We start from the raw sequence: 16062 nt of genomic DNA, 5'->3' as shown, positions 1-16062 counted from the left end.
TGAAATGTGGAAACTAACTCTGGCTGAGACATAAAGAAGAAAAGGACCTCAAATGTTTGCTGAGGTCTGTCCTTTTTTTGATGACAGATAGTCTCCATTTTCACACTTTTCTGAACTATGCGACCATAGATTTGTTTAAAGCTTAAAAAAGTACATTATTACTATCAGATTAAAAAAACTCCTTGCACCTCATCATATGAAAAGCACAGATGAACTCAGAATCATGAACACATTCGTCAGCAGCTCTCTTGAACATGCTGACATCAAGAACTACCTCAGAAGGAGGGAGTGATTAAAAACCAAGCAGAATAGCAGCATCTCCTGAAAGAAACGTGCCATTAATCAACCAAAGCAGTCCAAGTTTCTTAAAGAGAGGTTTTACGAGAGGCTTTGATTTTAGTGTGTTGATGTGTCAGAATGTGGTTCCTAACAGGATGTGGTTCATATATTGTACCTTCAAAGCCTTATTTTTAACTGGATGGAGGCAAATGGGGGCCGTAGCATTGATGTCAAATTTGAAAAATGGTTTAAATGCAGACAACCACAATTGAATGAACATTGAGATTTCTTCAGATTCTTATTTTTGCTGTGAACAACTGCAAACACTAAATGGGAAACACACATTTGATTCTAACTTTTTCTTTTTCAGTTTTTTGAGGGTGTATGAATAAAAACCAAAAAGGAACAAGAAATGTTTGAGAATGAATATTATCTTTAAAGGTCTTTCCCCATTAGTTGCTTACAAACAAAAGGATACCGATGCAGTTTATAGCTGTAACCAGTAGAAGGCAGTGTATCTTCCCAGAAAGGCCAAAGCAGTCCGTGTTTTTTTTTTTTTTGTTTTTCTTTTTGTTTGTTTGTTTATTAATCAACTGGGTACAGTTCCCCTTATTTTGGGGTGTTTCAGAAACCCTTTTTAGAGATCACCAAATATGACTACTATAGTGTCTTGGAAACAGCATTTTAACAACCAGGAATCTGTGACGTGGCCCCTGAAATCCTAAAGTTTCCCTGAACTTGTCCTGTCTGAGTTCATTTTCATGATGTAGATGAAATATTCGTTTTTCACATCCTGAAAGGAACTTTTTACTCCCCCAAAGTTTTTCCTCTCATAGAGTTTTTTTTGTTAGTTCTTTTCTTTAATCGTTTTTTTTTCTTTAAGAGTTGTGTCTTTAAGAGTTGACAGTTTAATGCTTCTGCACACCATTTTTCAGCTATGCCCCCCTAAACATAAACTTTCATAAATTGCAAGAAGTCTTATTTCAGAAATTACTTTTTAAAATGCGAAATATGTCAAACATGTCCTTTTCAACTTGTAATGCATTTGCTCATGTCTGAAATCAACCTTAAAGCCAAAAAAAAGAGTCACTTTTCAAAAAAAAACAAACAACATTGAAGATCCTCTGAGGAACCCGGATAATAAAAGACGTTAAGGCTGTGAACGTTTAGCAGGAAGACGAGTATACCCCCCTTTTTATGTATTCTTTGGTTTTGCTCCTTTTAATTGAGTAAATGTGATATTTGAATTAAAATCTTTCTTTATGATAACATACATTTTCAAATGTTAATTTCTTGTTGTTGTTTTTTTGTCTTTTGTTGAATGTCCCCATGTGCTCCGATCATATAGTTTTTTGTTTTTCTGCAAAAAAGTGCGCCATTATCAGAGCTGCCTCATAGAAATAAAGCAGCACAATTTATGATTATGTGGAAAATTCCTCTCTGAGCGCGTGGACGTGTGCTGTCTTGTTCCACAGGTGGACATGTGGTCTCTTTATTTAATACAGTCGCCGCCCACCCATACCCCCAACCCATCTAATATGCAGTGCATTGGATCAAGTAGATTATCAACAGCCAAACATAGCCTGATGGTTCTGAGAGTAAATCCTTCAGCCTCTCGTGTAAGAAGACGCGCTACTGCAAACAATCCAAAATGCAATGCGCCATCCTCCGGTAGACTGTCATTCCTCCTCTTTTGGGGGGGTGGGGGAGCTGGCAGCAGCTGTAAGCTTAGATTTGTTGTATCTGCCGGGACTGCTGGGAGGACGTCGACTGCAGTGCACTGCGATGCTTAGAGAAGCGTGTCTGCTTCAGATGCACACTTGAGACTATCAGCATCCTCAGCATCAGCATCCGGAGCAGCAGGAGGAGCGGTAGCAGCCTGCGGTGCGGAAAGGAGCTGGGAGGTGGCGGTGGAGTTTCTGTGCGCAGCTCCAGTGGAGCACCGAGGTCTCTGCAGAGCTTTTTCACAGGGAAAACGTCTCCGCTACGTGACTCCAAAGCTGCCCTGGATCTATAAGGGAGGGGGGGGGGGGGTCTACCGCGGCACCCCACCCGTCTCGCTTGAGTTCGACTGCAGGCACGAGAAGCAAAACCGTGCCATCCCCGCGCAGGAAGCACCGACAGAGCGCGGGTGACAGCCCCGCACCTCTGCGTCAAAAGGTAAGCGCAGCCACGCAGCGCCGTCTGGCATGGAGGCAGAGGTGTTCACGCTCCCAGCAGTTATGTTGAGGTGGTTGTGTCGGTGGGGGGAGAAGATGACGCGCTGAGCAGCTCCATCTGTCATTAAGCCACCGCAGCAATGACCTCCGTCCATCATGATCTATTTGCGCGCCCGCTTGGCACTCAAGGGGGGCTTTTGGAAGATGCGGGTGTCAAACGCAAGCCTCTTCTAGAAGAAGTGGCTAAAAGAAAATGACGTAGGGAATTCCCACAGTAATCCAATAGCGCACGATGACACCTGCACATTCCGCCAGTGCAGTACTTGAACGGCCTTGTCGGTCATGTGAGCGCGCGTAGCGGCCGCCACAGAGTGATCAGAAAAGATCCAGGTTGGAGGCAAACTGTTATGTAACGCAGTTATGCTGGATGAGAGGTTGTATCTGCACGTCTCAGTTTTACTATGGCTTATGCTCCAAGACGCTGCATGGAGGTGCACAGAATTCTAATCAGGCGGAACCTAACTCAAGTTACTGTTGCCTTTGAATCTATTCTTTTATCTCCCTAACAGCCTGATCATTGATATATAACAATTAATAGCATTAAATGCATTAAATCACAATAGCAATACATGCTATTAATTTAAGGCACATATAATAAGTTTTGGGAGTGGGTTTATCTATAAAATACCACATTTTATTTCTTTCCTTCCCTAAAAATGATCTCAGAGACTAACGTTTTTTCACGTTTCTTTTTGGTTTGCAGCTTTTTAATGTAAGCATAGTGTGATTTGATCTATTCCCATGGAAAAATGCATGGGCATCCCACAAAAACATGCCACGAAAGGCAATGTTTGTTGCTGCAAAATCTCATCACACTTTTCTGCATTAATGCTCCTTCCTATAAAATACTGTTCCCTCAAATTAGTATTTTTGTGCCCAAATTGGCATTTTTATTTTGTGCACACATTTTTTCTTTTCCAATGTCATGTTGCATCCCTGCAAATGTGATATGGACAAAAGCATCTGCACATCCATCCATCAATTTTCTTAACCTGCTGCATCCCTTTCGGGGTCGGTGTTGGGCAAAGGAGGGGTGCACCCTGGGTAGGTCCCAGTCTGTCACATCTGCAAATCTTGTAAATACAAACATTTTATACCTTTGTCTAGCAGCTGAACATACTTCATGCCACCACTAGACCTCATTAAAGCAATGCACACAGAGTCTGTGCTATCTAAAATATCTTTGTTTCTTAGAAGCATGTTGTGTTTTTGAACACAAAAAACTGACAGGAAATTAAGTTACGTCACTTTACATCACATATTCCCATGCTCCACTTGTTTAGTGTAACATATACTTTTCTTAAATGTTTTATGGAATATTAGTATAATTTACACATCTCTAGTTTTATTTTGACACTCAGTTTTTCTAATGACTAAAATGCTTTTATTTGTCCACCTATTCATTTGGACGTCCGTCAGTTCATCTGTCCGTCCATTTATCCGTCTGTCCATCTGTCCTACAAGGAACAATTTTCTTCGGAAGTATCATTTTTCTTTCTTTCTTTCTTTCTTTCTTTGGGAGTGTGTCATTGTTTTTGTATTCCTATGTAAGTAATAACAGGAAACACTTTGACAGAATATAAAGCCATTGTTTTACAGTTCATTTTAGATGTTATTCTAAAAAACAAACGTTTGATTAATATTTATATGCATTAAAAAAACTTATAAGTAAATATGCTGTATGCCATATTGCATAACTGAATTTTCACACAAGTTATAAGATTACACCAACATTTGAAGAATTGAACTTAATTTCTAATCTTGCCAATAGCGTAACTCTTTTTGTCATTAAGTGGAAACAAAGGTGAGATAATGAGACTAGGCAAGAAAAATGCTTTTAAAAACAAACAAACAAAAAACAATCCTAATAAACACATTCAAATCTGATTTTGAAGAATAAATTTCAGTGGTTCAAGAACCTTTGAGAATAATGATAGAAACCCAATTATTCTGCGAATGAAAGATAAATTGCAGGAAGAAAAACAGAAAACTTGAATCAATGAAGTAAAAAATGAATCTATGTGGTTTTACCTGACAAAGATGTTTTCTCACAAAAGAAAGAAACTAAAATGTTTTTAGCCGCATAACATGGACAGAATGTTGGTTATTTTTACAGTGAATACCCAGGGGGAAAAGGTAGAAGCCAAACCTAAAAAATAAGAATTCATTACTACAAAAAAATAAGTTTTCTACAAAATATCTTGTTTGACAAAAACAATTGATTAACAGCCCTAAAAGTTAATGAAGTGAAACATTTCAAACATTAAGGTAAAACTCAAATAACCTTTTCTGTCAGGATGTCATTACTATCTATGGTATCTATTTTAAATAATAAAAGAAATGATTAATCAATTATTGAAAATGGTTAGATTGATTGACTTTCAATGATACTACTTCACTTGCTCCAAAAAATTGATACGTTTATTTATGATTTTTCCTGATCAAATTTTTCTATGGAAATTTCTGAAACAGTGTTTTGTCTATTTTACTGATATAGTATTATTTTTTAATCATATCAATGATTTTTATAAGTAACATAATTTGCATATATTTTGGATACTTCATTGCCATGTTGATTTCTAAAAGTTATTTTCTTTTTTAAAAATAATTTAAGTAATTCATCTTTGTCATGTGCTTCATTGATACTTCAGGATTCTTAATTCTGTATGATAAAATGTATGAACCGGATAATGATAAATCATGTAATAAAATGGTTACGGTAGAACAGGGGTGGGATTATATAAGTTCGCTTCTTTCCACTCCCTGTCAAGCAATATTTGTTAATATGTCTAATTATCCTAAGTTGGATTAGTTATTGTATGAATGTATAACTGATGATTGTATTGTTTTTGTGTATTATTTCTATTTGATTGCTTGAAATAAACCATTTCAAATCAAAAAATCAAAATCTAACATCCTTTACATAATACATCAACAATCTCTGAGCTTTTAATTTAGGAAGGTAAATGTTCAAACACTTTTTTCTAATGTTTAGGATTGTTTAGGGAAGCTCATCTTTTAGCTAGACTCTCCAAATCTTGGATTGCAGTTTGCATAGCTGGGTCTGAGAAGAGCTTCAAGAAGTGCACAGGCTTGGATTTCATTTGTTCCTCGACTTTACATCTCACTGAAGAACAATAAGATCTGAGCACGACTGAGTTTGTGCCAGCTCTCAAGGTGTCCGCTCTGTGGGGCCGTAAAGTGCTGCAGTCACCTCCAGGGGGGTGGGGGGTGGGGGCTCTGCTGACATCTGCACTAACCCAAAACCCCCTCACTCGCTCACATACGCACACACAATGAGGAAGCAGGGATCCCTTCACCGTCACCAGGACCACAACACAAAAAAAAAGTGTTTGTTTCCATTTTGTTTAGGACAGAGGAGGACAAGTTTAACAGCTGAAACAATGCATTCAGTGGTGTGTGATCTATTTTCATCCAAGACGTGTGACAGCATCACGACTGAACATCAAAATAAGAAGGAGATCAAATCAGAGAAAAGCTGATTTCTTGTTGCCGTATGATCGCTTTATCTATTTTTACTTCGTCAGAGTAAGTCACTAATCCAGGTCAATCTGGAAGGCAGTGGGGATGGGATTATAAAAGGAGTCTTTTGGAAGAAAAGCACTGGATCAACTCCAGATTGCTAAATGCCTCTCCCGGGGTCGTGATTTGGTCTTTGCAGCTTTTAGCTGATGCAGTTTTTCTTTGACTGCTGGTTTTGAGCTACCGTTCCACATCACTATTAGAAAATGTTTGGCAAATTTGGGATTTAGCACAAATTCTGAGCCACAGCTGCCTTTATGTAACCACCCAGCAGCTACAGATATACTTAGTTTGGCTTCTTCTTTAGCCAAACCTCTGCCTGTGGATGGAAGTTGCTCCTCCTGTGGGTGTTGTTGGACGGAGCTCCAGGCCATGTGCACACGTGTGCTGGATTTAAGTATTCCTGCATCTGTGATGAAGGTTTTATTCTCTACTAAATCCCTATGTGACGGTTCCCTGTCTCTGTGCATGAGTGTGCACGTGGACGTTTATGCGATGGGGCCATGCTCTGGTAATCTTGTTGAGTCAGGGACATTCAGGCTTTTCCGTGTGTCAAACGCAACAGATCCAGTTTCAATGGCAGGCCTGGGGAAACCCATTCAATCCATGTACTGCAGTGGAAAGGCCGATTCATCAAATGTATTCAATCAGAAGGCGAGTTTGTCGATGTTGGAGCCATAAATGTGAGATCTTACACAAATCATCTTACAGGTAACAGGTGAGCAGGGAAAAATGTCAGCCTTACTGTTAGGACTCTGTTTGAAAATCGTTCTCATTATTAATAAGAGACACAACAGAGATCTATAGAAGCAGTTGTTTTAAAATGTGTTTGACATTAAAACACAACTGTATAAAAACAAAACAGATTTAAGTGGATTTAATACAGCAAAAACAGCATCAAATGAATATTTTTAGGTTTTTAAAAAATGCTACAGGACTGAACAGTCATTAATACATTTGTAAGCGAATATTAAAATTGAGGGATTTCTAAATTTATCTTATCTAACATCTGAAATCAATTTATTGTCAAACCTGAGATGATTGGTCCTGATTTTGGAGAATGAAACGTTAAAAGTAAAAAAAATACACATTTTCTACATACACATATACATCTATGCTATTATAACTCTTATTTATTAATAGACATATTTGTGCTTACACATATAATACATTAAACATTGAATTCATTAACTGTGCTTAATTATTGCTTTAAAAGGAGTGGATTATATATGATATTTATATATTATATCTCATATACAAATATTAAAATATCTTAGATAGTGATATGTAAACGTAAATGGTGAACATTCAGGGTTCAGACATTGAGTTTGTGGACACATTTAAATACCTGGCTCTTCACCGTAACAACAGACTGGACTGGTCCAACAACACGGATGCTCTGTACAGGAGGTCAGAGTCGCCTCCACCTGCTGAGGAGACTGAGGTCGTTCGGCGTGTGCAGACAGCTGCTCAGGACCTTTTGTGACACTGTTGTGGCCTCAGTAATCCTTTATGGAGTTGTATGCTGGGCAGGAGGCAGTGCAGGCAGAGACATGAAGAGGTTTAACAAACTGATTGGGAAGGCCGGCTCTGTCCTGGGCTGCACACTAGAGTCCATGGAGGAGGTGGCGGACAGGAGGATGTTGGCAAAGCTAACATCCATCATGGATAACCCCTCCCACCCCTTGCACCAAACTGTAGAGGCACTGACCAGCTCCTTCAGCACCAGAATGTTGCACCCACAGTGCAAGAAGGAGCACTACCGCAGGTCATTCCTCCCCACAGCCATCAGACTGTACAACACCGTGTTACAGTGACACAGGCGTTTTTCTTTCACGCATTTATTCATTTACGGTACTTTTGTTGCAGTTGTTATTGTTTTCAGTTTTTTTCTTCAACGGTTATTTTTTAGGTGTGTACTTTTTTACTTTTTTATTTATACAGTGGATCATATGTCAATTTTGGAGCTGTATTTATTCAATTTGGATGTCATTTTTGATGTCTTTCTTGCTGCCGGAGATGAGTTAATTTCCCCATCGTAGATAAATCGTAAATAAAGTTATCTAATCTAATCTAAAATAGCCTTTATCGTGATTTTCTTTAGCCGTTCAGAGTAATCTATACCATGAGGATAAATTACCTTTGGTACACTAAAAAACAATTATAGTCATTTTCACAGTTCAGTTTCCCACCCAAAAGTAAGATGACTCAATTTCTTAGGCTCGACCTTTCGCTCCTTGAAGCTTCCACCCATTTCATGAGATCAACCTAGAGCCGGCATGGCAGCATGTCTGCCTTTCGCCCACGAAAAAAAAACCCTCCAAACTATTGCAAGGATGGATGTGCATATTGTGCATAGAAAATGAAAGCGTTTTTGCTGATTATCTCCGAATAGAGCTAGTAATGATTTGTGTGTGTTAGCTTGGGGGGGAGGTGCAAGAGGGGCTGTTCTTACTTTCATTCGTATAAATGTGAGAACCCACTCGTTTTCATGGGTTGAGAGGGGCTGGTGCTCAGACCGCTGGTTTTTGGATTACAGTAATGCCTCGCTATAACGCGGTTTACTTTTCACGGTTTCGCTACTTCACGGATTTGCATCGTGCATTGTGTTCTGCATTCTGCTCAGCTAAAAAGTCACTTCCGCTTCTTCTCTACCTGTGCGTCCATAACGTTGCAGTTTAATATGTACACGTACGTAAAACAGCTTGCCAAATTTACATCACGTACGTGCAAATCATTGTGTCTCTAAAACCCATAGAAAAAAAAGCGACAACAACTGACTATCACTATGTTCTTCTCCCGAACAAACACACCTGCAAAAGAAGAAAACACTGCAGAGCGGAGTCAGGATGCAGCGGCTCAGTCTGAAGAGCAGTGAATACACCTGAGTCACTATTTGTCCGACTGTACTTTGTATTTTTGTTTCGTAATTATTTAAAATTTTCTCCGGTGTAATCCAATTACTCAGGTCGCGGTGGGCGGGGCTAATCTCAGCAATTTGAAGCCATCTGTTCACATTGATGATTAAAATGATTATTTGACAGTACAGTACAGAAGTTATTTGTTGAAAAAAAAGTTTCTAAAGTACTTTTTTTTGTGAAACAAATGCTTGAGCCTGTAAAATGGTCTGTTTTTTCTTTTCAATGTATAATAGAGTATTTAATTGTATAATAATTGTAAGAAAAATAAAGGTTTCTAGGATTGTGCCTATCATGGGTTCTTTTTGGCACATCCCTTCATGCTGGTAAAAAAAATCTGATTTTATTACTTGGTCTGCTTGAAACCAAGCACCCCATGTGGATACTGAGATTGCATGCCTTGTGCATTAAAAACAAAATGGCTCATGCTGAGACTGAAAGCGCTCCCCAGGCATTTCCCAAACTGGCATCTGCTGATTGAAGAGCTCTCTGGGAGGCAGATAACAGCCATGTGTCTCCTCTCCCTGTTTTCATCAAAGCAGTGTGCTCTGACTAAAACCTCACAGAGGCAGAAACGTGAAGTGCACAAGCTTGTTTTTGTTTCCTAATATACAGTAATGTCATCCTTATGCGAGTCTCACAGTTTTAAAATCAAAACAATGTTCAAAAGGAAAGTTTAAAATAAGGTTGATGACAAGAGATTTGTGGATTATTCATAAATATGTGTTGTGAAGGAGGGATTACCCATAGTGGTTTAGATGAAAGGCTTGTGCTCTCCTAAAATCATCTCTGGAGGTTGTGAAGATTCAAGCTGAATGGAGTTTATGATGTGTCATCATCAGTTATGTTGTACAAAAAACATTTTTTTGTGTTTTCCCATCTGCAGGTCATTGCAGTGAAATGGATCAGAAAACTAAGAGCAAAAACCAGCTAAAAGATCAACAGCAGAGGCCTCTGCACAGAGGAAACCAACTCATCTGATCAGAGACCTGCATGGGTTCTTTACAACAAATCTCACCTGACACTGACAAATGAAGCCAAATTTTGAAGAACACTCTACTTGCTAAGAACCTCCTCCAGTTCTTTTTGATTTTGGGTCTATTGTTTTCATAGCTACCCCCTTCACCATTTGCACATCATGCGCCCTTCCCTCGCCACAGCGGTCCTGCCAGCCAGGACCCGTTCCCACAACCCACCCAACCTGGCCGTAGGAGGCCGCGAACATCTTTCAGCCCCGCGAAGGCGCAGCCCTCACCTTCGACACACTCTCAGCCCAGACAACCTGCGGACATTGGCAGAAAGGGGGGGTGCAGCTGTCGATCCTACCTCAGTAGTCAGTAGTCCCGTTGGGCTCACCCGAGCCAACAGTGACACAGACTTAGTGAGCTCCCAGAGCCGGTCCTCACTGACTGCTTCCACTCTGGAGCACACTCTGAACCGAGGGCAGAACCTGGTCATATCCTGGGACATTAAGGAGGAAGTGGACGCCACGGACTGGATTGGATTGTACCACATTGGTAAGACTTTGGTTTAAGCATTTTTTTAAATGTTGCTGTTGAGATAGGGCAAGGGTCTGCAACTGTTAACCTTAAAAGGCATTCAGATTGATTTCTGATGACTAAACCTAGTAGGAACCACAAAGTCCCTTTAGAAAAAGAAGACAATGATTGGCATTTATGCCTATGTTACTGTTAAATAAAAATGATAATATTTTGCCTAAATAAAGAATAATCATAAAGATATACATTTTTCAAAATACGAAACAGTTTATTACTTTTGACAGAGGTTCACATGACATCCTATCATAATAAAAGACATCCTGTACCACATAGGATCATCTCAATGCAGCAAATGTGATGTCAGCAGGAATTTATGCGTATATGTATATGTATGTGTGTATATATATATATATATATATATATATATATATATATATATATATATATATATATATATATATGGGGGGGGGCTTTCATGCTGCAGCACAGATGTAAAATCAACTCCAATAGCAGCTAAATATTCAAGTGAGCTTTCACTTTGATTGGGTCGATGCTCACTATGCTGATAGCTTAAGTGCTACACATCTTTTACACTAGGCAAAGGCAGAGGCATTTCAGTCATTAGTGGTTTTTCTATGCTTATTTTTCAGGTATTGCAAGCATGGCACAGCCTGCAGCCTTCACAAAGAGTTCACTAAATTATACAAAAATATTTTAATGATTAAAATCGCCCATTAGCCGGCTGACGCCAGAGGCTGGGGCTAAGCTGTGATTCAAAAATTCAACACGTGAGTGCTAAACACGTGGCAGAGTTAAGATTTTGTCTTTGTTTTTTTTAAATCCAATAATTAGTTCTTAGCATCAATTTGAATGTTTTCTTTTGTAATAGAAGAAGGAAAAATGTTTAAACTTAGTGTTTTTACATGGAATTTCTACAACAGATCTACACTTTGACTCTGTGGTCATGAGCACCACTTTTCAGCTTAATAAAACATATAAATTGATGATATTTCCAAGTTAGTTTGAAATAAAATGGGGTTTCTAATGGGAACAAATACTGTATGCTATGAAGCAGATGTTTTCCACAGCAACATTTAGGTTGTGGTTAAAATCAGCTAGAAAACTAAAAAAATGACTTTAAAAGAATAAGACATCTGGAAATTATTTATCACAGTGAGCCACATCTGGGCTCAAGTGCAAGTTTCAAATCAAAATCCAGATCGGCAGAACAAAACTTTCTGGCTCCTCCACTGCACAGTTGTTTTTGTTCTTTGTTCAATCTTTTTTTGGAAGCTCGTAGGCTGAGAGCTTGCTTGACCTATTTTGTCCTCAGAGCTTTTCAGCTGATCCCGGTGTTTTATTATTGGAGCACCAACAACAGCCAGGTAGAAACTCTGAGTCAATACTGAAACCTTAGCTGTTGAGATTTTACACAGGACGGAGGGCTGAGTCAACACGGGTGGCTGTGCTTCAGTGTGCGATCACATGCCACCTCCAAGCCTGCAGGTCACACGCACCTCTGGAAAGCGAACAGGGTGGGCTAACGGAATGTATGCCAGTCCTGCTTAGAGACGGGAATTTGACAAGGGGCAGGATCCATTTAGCTGAGTGCTGAAGACGGCTCAAACCGAGAAGCATTTCTGTCCATGATTGTGAAAAGTAATACAGGAGGAATAGTGTGCAGCCAGCACATTCTCATTGGAGTCCTGATGTCACCTTTAAGCTTGCTGCTGTTTTTGAGCATCCTGACAAACACTAATGCAACTCACTTAAAGGCATTACTATCTTCAAATTGTGGCTCCTTACATGAGTCCTGTCTTACTTTTAACACTAGCAGAAGTGGAGCACTGTGATAAAATGTGCCATAAAGAATTTCTCATACAATGTTAGGGACGTACGGTGTAATAATGACGACTAATATTCTTAATCTTTTGGTAAAGTGAAAGCACAAATAGAGGAAAAGGTTTTTGCTTTAGTCAGTTAAGCCCATAAAATATAAGTTATTTGCTTGAACACATGGAAAACAGAGACCAAACAGAGGATGAGAAGCCAATGTGGATCAGACAAATGAAAACAAATGCTATAAAACCAGGTTAAAATGACTGCACCAAAAAGTGTTTGGCTCTAAGAAAACTAACTGAAAATGTAACCCAATAATTGAAGTTTATATAAATAAAAAGAAAAAAATGCTTTTAAGTGATTGACTGCAAGCAGAAAAAATTGTGATCCTCTAATGGTTTTGTCTTCTAAAACCAGGGGCAGAGTTAGAAAATCTATTTTTAGTGGCTGGGTGGCTCAGTTGGCTAGGGGTAAGACTGGTGTGCAAGAAACCAGGGGTCACCACACCAGGGGGCCATATGGGCTTCATCCAGTATGGGTCCCTGGGCAAAATCCTTCATACTACGGCACTACTCCCTAACCACAATGTCACTAAGGGGTCCACAGCCCAGATAAAATACAGGATTATGTCAGGAGGGGATATGCCATATTTATCATTATTGACAAAGATTAAGAAATCCTCAATACAAGTTTCTTTAAATATAGCAAAAATAACAAAAGCAGCAGTAATAAAACTGTTTGATTGTTTCATTTGTAATGGCCTTCCACTCCGCTGTTCTTATTTTCAACTCTTCCAAAGTCTTCTGCTCCCCCATATAAAATATTTTATCTGTACCATACATAAAACAATGACATTTTAGGTGGTAGGTGTCAGATGTAAAAGCTCTGTCTCCCCTTCTGGTCACCAACAGGAGCCAACTCCAGAGTTCTAGCCACACTACAGCTCCCAGCAACTGTTTCCTTTTCTGTTTCCTGACCCTGTGTCTTTGCCTGCCGCCTGCCCTGACTCTCGCCTGGATCCTGACTACCCTGTCTCTCCTTGGATGATCTTATGCCTGTTATTGACCCCTTCCTGGCTGACCCTGAATTAGCTTTGTGGACTTTTAACTAATAAACCTGCTGCATTTGGATCCAGCCGTCCTCCTGTTCTTGTGACAGTAGCTCTGTTGTAATCAATAACTGTTTATGAGAATTGGACTGAATGACCCTTCCCTTTCAGAAAGGAAGAACCCGCTGGTTCCAAGAAGCTGAAATCCCAGAGTAACCGTTCTTGCTCTGTTGTAATGAGTCACTACCAATTCTGAATATAATCTTCAGTGAGCAGGATTTGTTTGTTTTTGCTTTTAAGTGTTTTAGCTTTCACTTGCTGTCCTGTTTATTTTTATTAACATAAAAAATACTTAAAGAAAAAAACTTAAGTAGACAAAACAAGTCATCATGATCAATATGCAAGCAGCAATTTAATATTGTTTTATAGCAGCCCTTCTGTCAATAGTTGTTTAGGTTTATTTGTAACGTTTGCACATCAACCATTCCCTGCACATCGGTTTACTCTGGCTTTTGCACCCACTGTTGGAAAATCTTTCTCCTTTCAGGCACAAAAAAAAAAACTAAAATTAATTTTTCAAAGAAAAAAAGTTGGAACTAGAATCCCATAAAAACTGCATTGTTTGAGGAAAATGACAGGTTTTCAAACAATCAGCTCTTCCAAAGAACCACTAAAAAGATTAGCATAGATGTTTTTTGCTGCTTGCCTGGCCAAGATCCATAGATAGTGGTGATCAGGAGGCTTGCTGCATTCCAGGCCTTGTTTAAGTCTCAGCTTGTAAGGAGTTTGCAGCCTTCCTGCACAGTCTAAATTTCTATTAGCTTCAAGTGGTTCAAACCAATTGAGTGTGAGAGCTCGTTTAAAGAAAAATAATCTTATCAAAAAGTAGCTCAATAGCAAAATATTATTAGTTCAAGGAAATAGAATTATTTACTTAAAATAAGAATTATTGATAAGACAATTGTTCGTACCCCATTGGCAGATTTTTCTGCTTAATTGAAGGCCAAATTTTACTTGGGGGGCTGTTTGGGCAGTGCAATGCTCTGCTGGTGACTTCTCCAACATGTATAACAGCCAGTTGGTCTGCAGAACCGTAGACAGACACCCCAAGCGCTCTGTGACCCGGAACAAGATTCAGAAAATAACACAGGTTTTTTAATTTATTTATATATTTATTTAAAATAAAATTGAAATTAAAAAGCCAGGAGACATTTGTCTGAGGTTTTCTCTCTTAGCATAGTAGTGAAGGAAGTGAGCCACAGAAAAGGGAAAAGAGGCAAAGTAAAATGTTGTTGCCAGGCAGACCTTCAGGTCACTTTGTATTGATCACAGGGCTGACAACACTTCATTACCCGCGCTAGAATCCTATACCCAAGAGGAGCTACTACTTCCCTTGACTAAGCAGACTTTCAACCTGCCTCCCCTTTTAAAGCACACACATAAACCGTAAACACTTTTTCCATAGTTTGGTCCTTCATCATTCAGTCGGAAAAATATGAAGACCCCACCCCCCACCCCTGCTCCAGGTTTTAGGGACTTTGTCCTTCCGACGACAGAAAAGCTATTTTGGGTGGATTTTACTCACTCCATTACACCCATCAATTTTTGTTTTGTGCACCTATTGTAGTATAAATTGGAGAATCAGTCTAATGTGAGAACTAAAAAGTGTAAATTATTTTCTAAAACAGCAAATATTTAAAAATAACACTAGAAAACAACAAAATTTGGCAGGAATCAATCAGTGATGTAGAACCCAAGCTTTAAACTTTAATGAATTAACCTATAACATGAGCAAACTATGAATAAAGAGAGAAGCAACAACAGGAAAACGCAAATGACCTGACAGAGAAGAACTGAAAACCAGACACTACAACTTACAGAGGAATGGTTGACTTTACTGAAGACGGGTGTGAATGATTAGCAGCCTAAATCTGAAAACGGAACATGATATAAATTAAGAAAACATGGAAAAGGCCAGTGACTATTAGGAAGAACTTGTTAGAAACTATCTCCGTACAAATGTATTCCGTTCCAACAAGTTGAAGTTTTTCCATCGCATACATCAAAGTTCCACATAAAACATGTTGTAAAGTCCACAAAGCGTCCACCACCTGCTCATCCATGGGATTTTTTGATTCAGCTGCTGCAGGTTTGTGCATTCTGGACAATTATTAGAAGTGGCGTTTTTCTTCCCCAAGTGGGTCATATCCTGGAGTCTCATTCATGTTTCCTGCATCTTCCTCCACACAGCTGATGTGGAAAAAAACAGTCCATTGATGAAAACCTGTTTTTCGACATAACTGAATCAGGACATTTAAAGCTTGTACAACGCGTAACTTCTCAATGAAAACAAAAAAAAGATTTTTTGTTGTCACCATAAATGTAATAGTCAACAGCACTATTTAAAACATCACGTAATAGATTGGATGTAGATTATTTTTTATTAAAAAGAGGAGCTTATTAGGAACAAACTTTTGGTTTCTATTTCTTATCAGACTCTTACGGACTAAAAGAAGCTGGATAAAGTTTGATTGACAGTGTTGCAAACATGTTACTAAAACTCCATTGAGCAAAGAACGCAACGTGACTAAAATACAAATCTAATGGGTGCTAATTACATAAACAGATAAATGTAGACATTGATCATTTTTAGCGTTTTCTATTATGGATTTTGAGGTTGAATGGATTTGAATACAGAAGACAGATTCTTGTTTTGT

The 16062-nt window shown here is 38.9% G+C and overlaps 1 protein-coding gene across 3 annotated transcripts in view; it reads left to right on the top strand.

Annotated features, from left to right (window-relative positions):
* The first annotated feature begins 726 nt into the window (after positions 1–726).
* LOC101159710 (E3 ubiquitin-protein ligase HECW2) overlaps positions 727–16062 on the top strand; it is a 46356-nt gene continuing 31020 nt past the window's right edge. Inside the window, exons 1-2 of one of the 3 annotated variants that reach the window (XM_023950856.1) lie at positions 727–2439; positions 9846–10476. In XM_023950856.1, the coding sequence (XP_023806624.1) occupies positions 10098–10476 (379 nt within the window). In that variant the 5' untranslated portion in view covers positions 727–2439; positions 9846–10097. The remainder of the gene's footprint in view (positions 2440–9845; positions 10477–16062) is intronic. The other 2 variants (XM_023950854.1, XM_023950855.1) reach the window with 2 other exon arrangements.

The sequence above is a fragment of the Oryzias latipes genome, chromosome 21, assembly GCF_002234675.1.
Source record: "Oryzias latipes chromosome 21, ASM223467v1".
NCBI lineage: Eukaryota > Metazoa > Chordata > Actinopteri > Beloniformes > Adrianichthyidae > Oryzias > Oryzias latipes.
The sequence above is the reverse complement of the archived record's forward strand: the minus strand, read 5'-3'. Positions and strand labels throughout refer to the sequence as shown.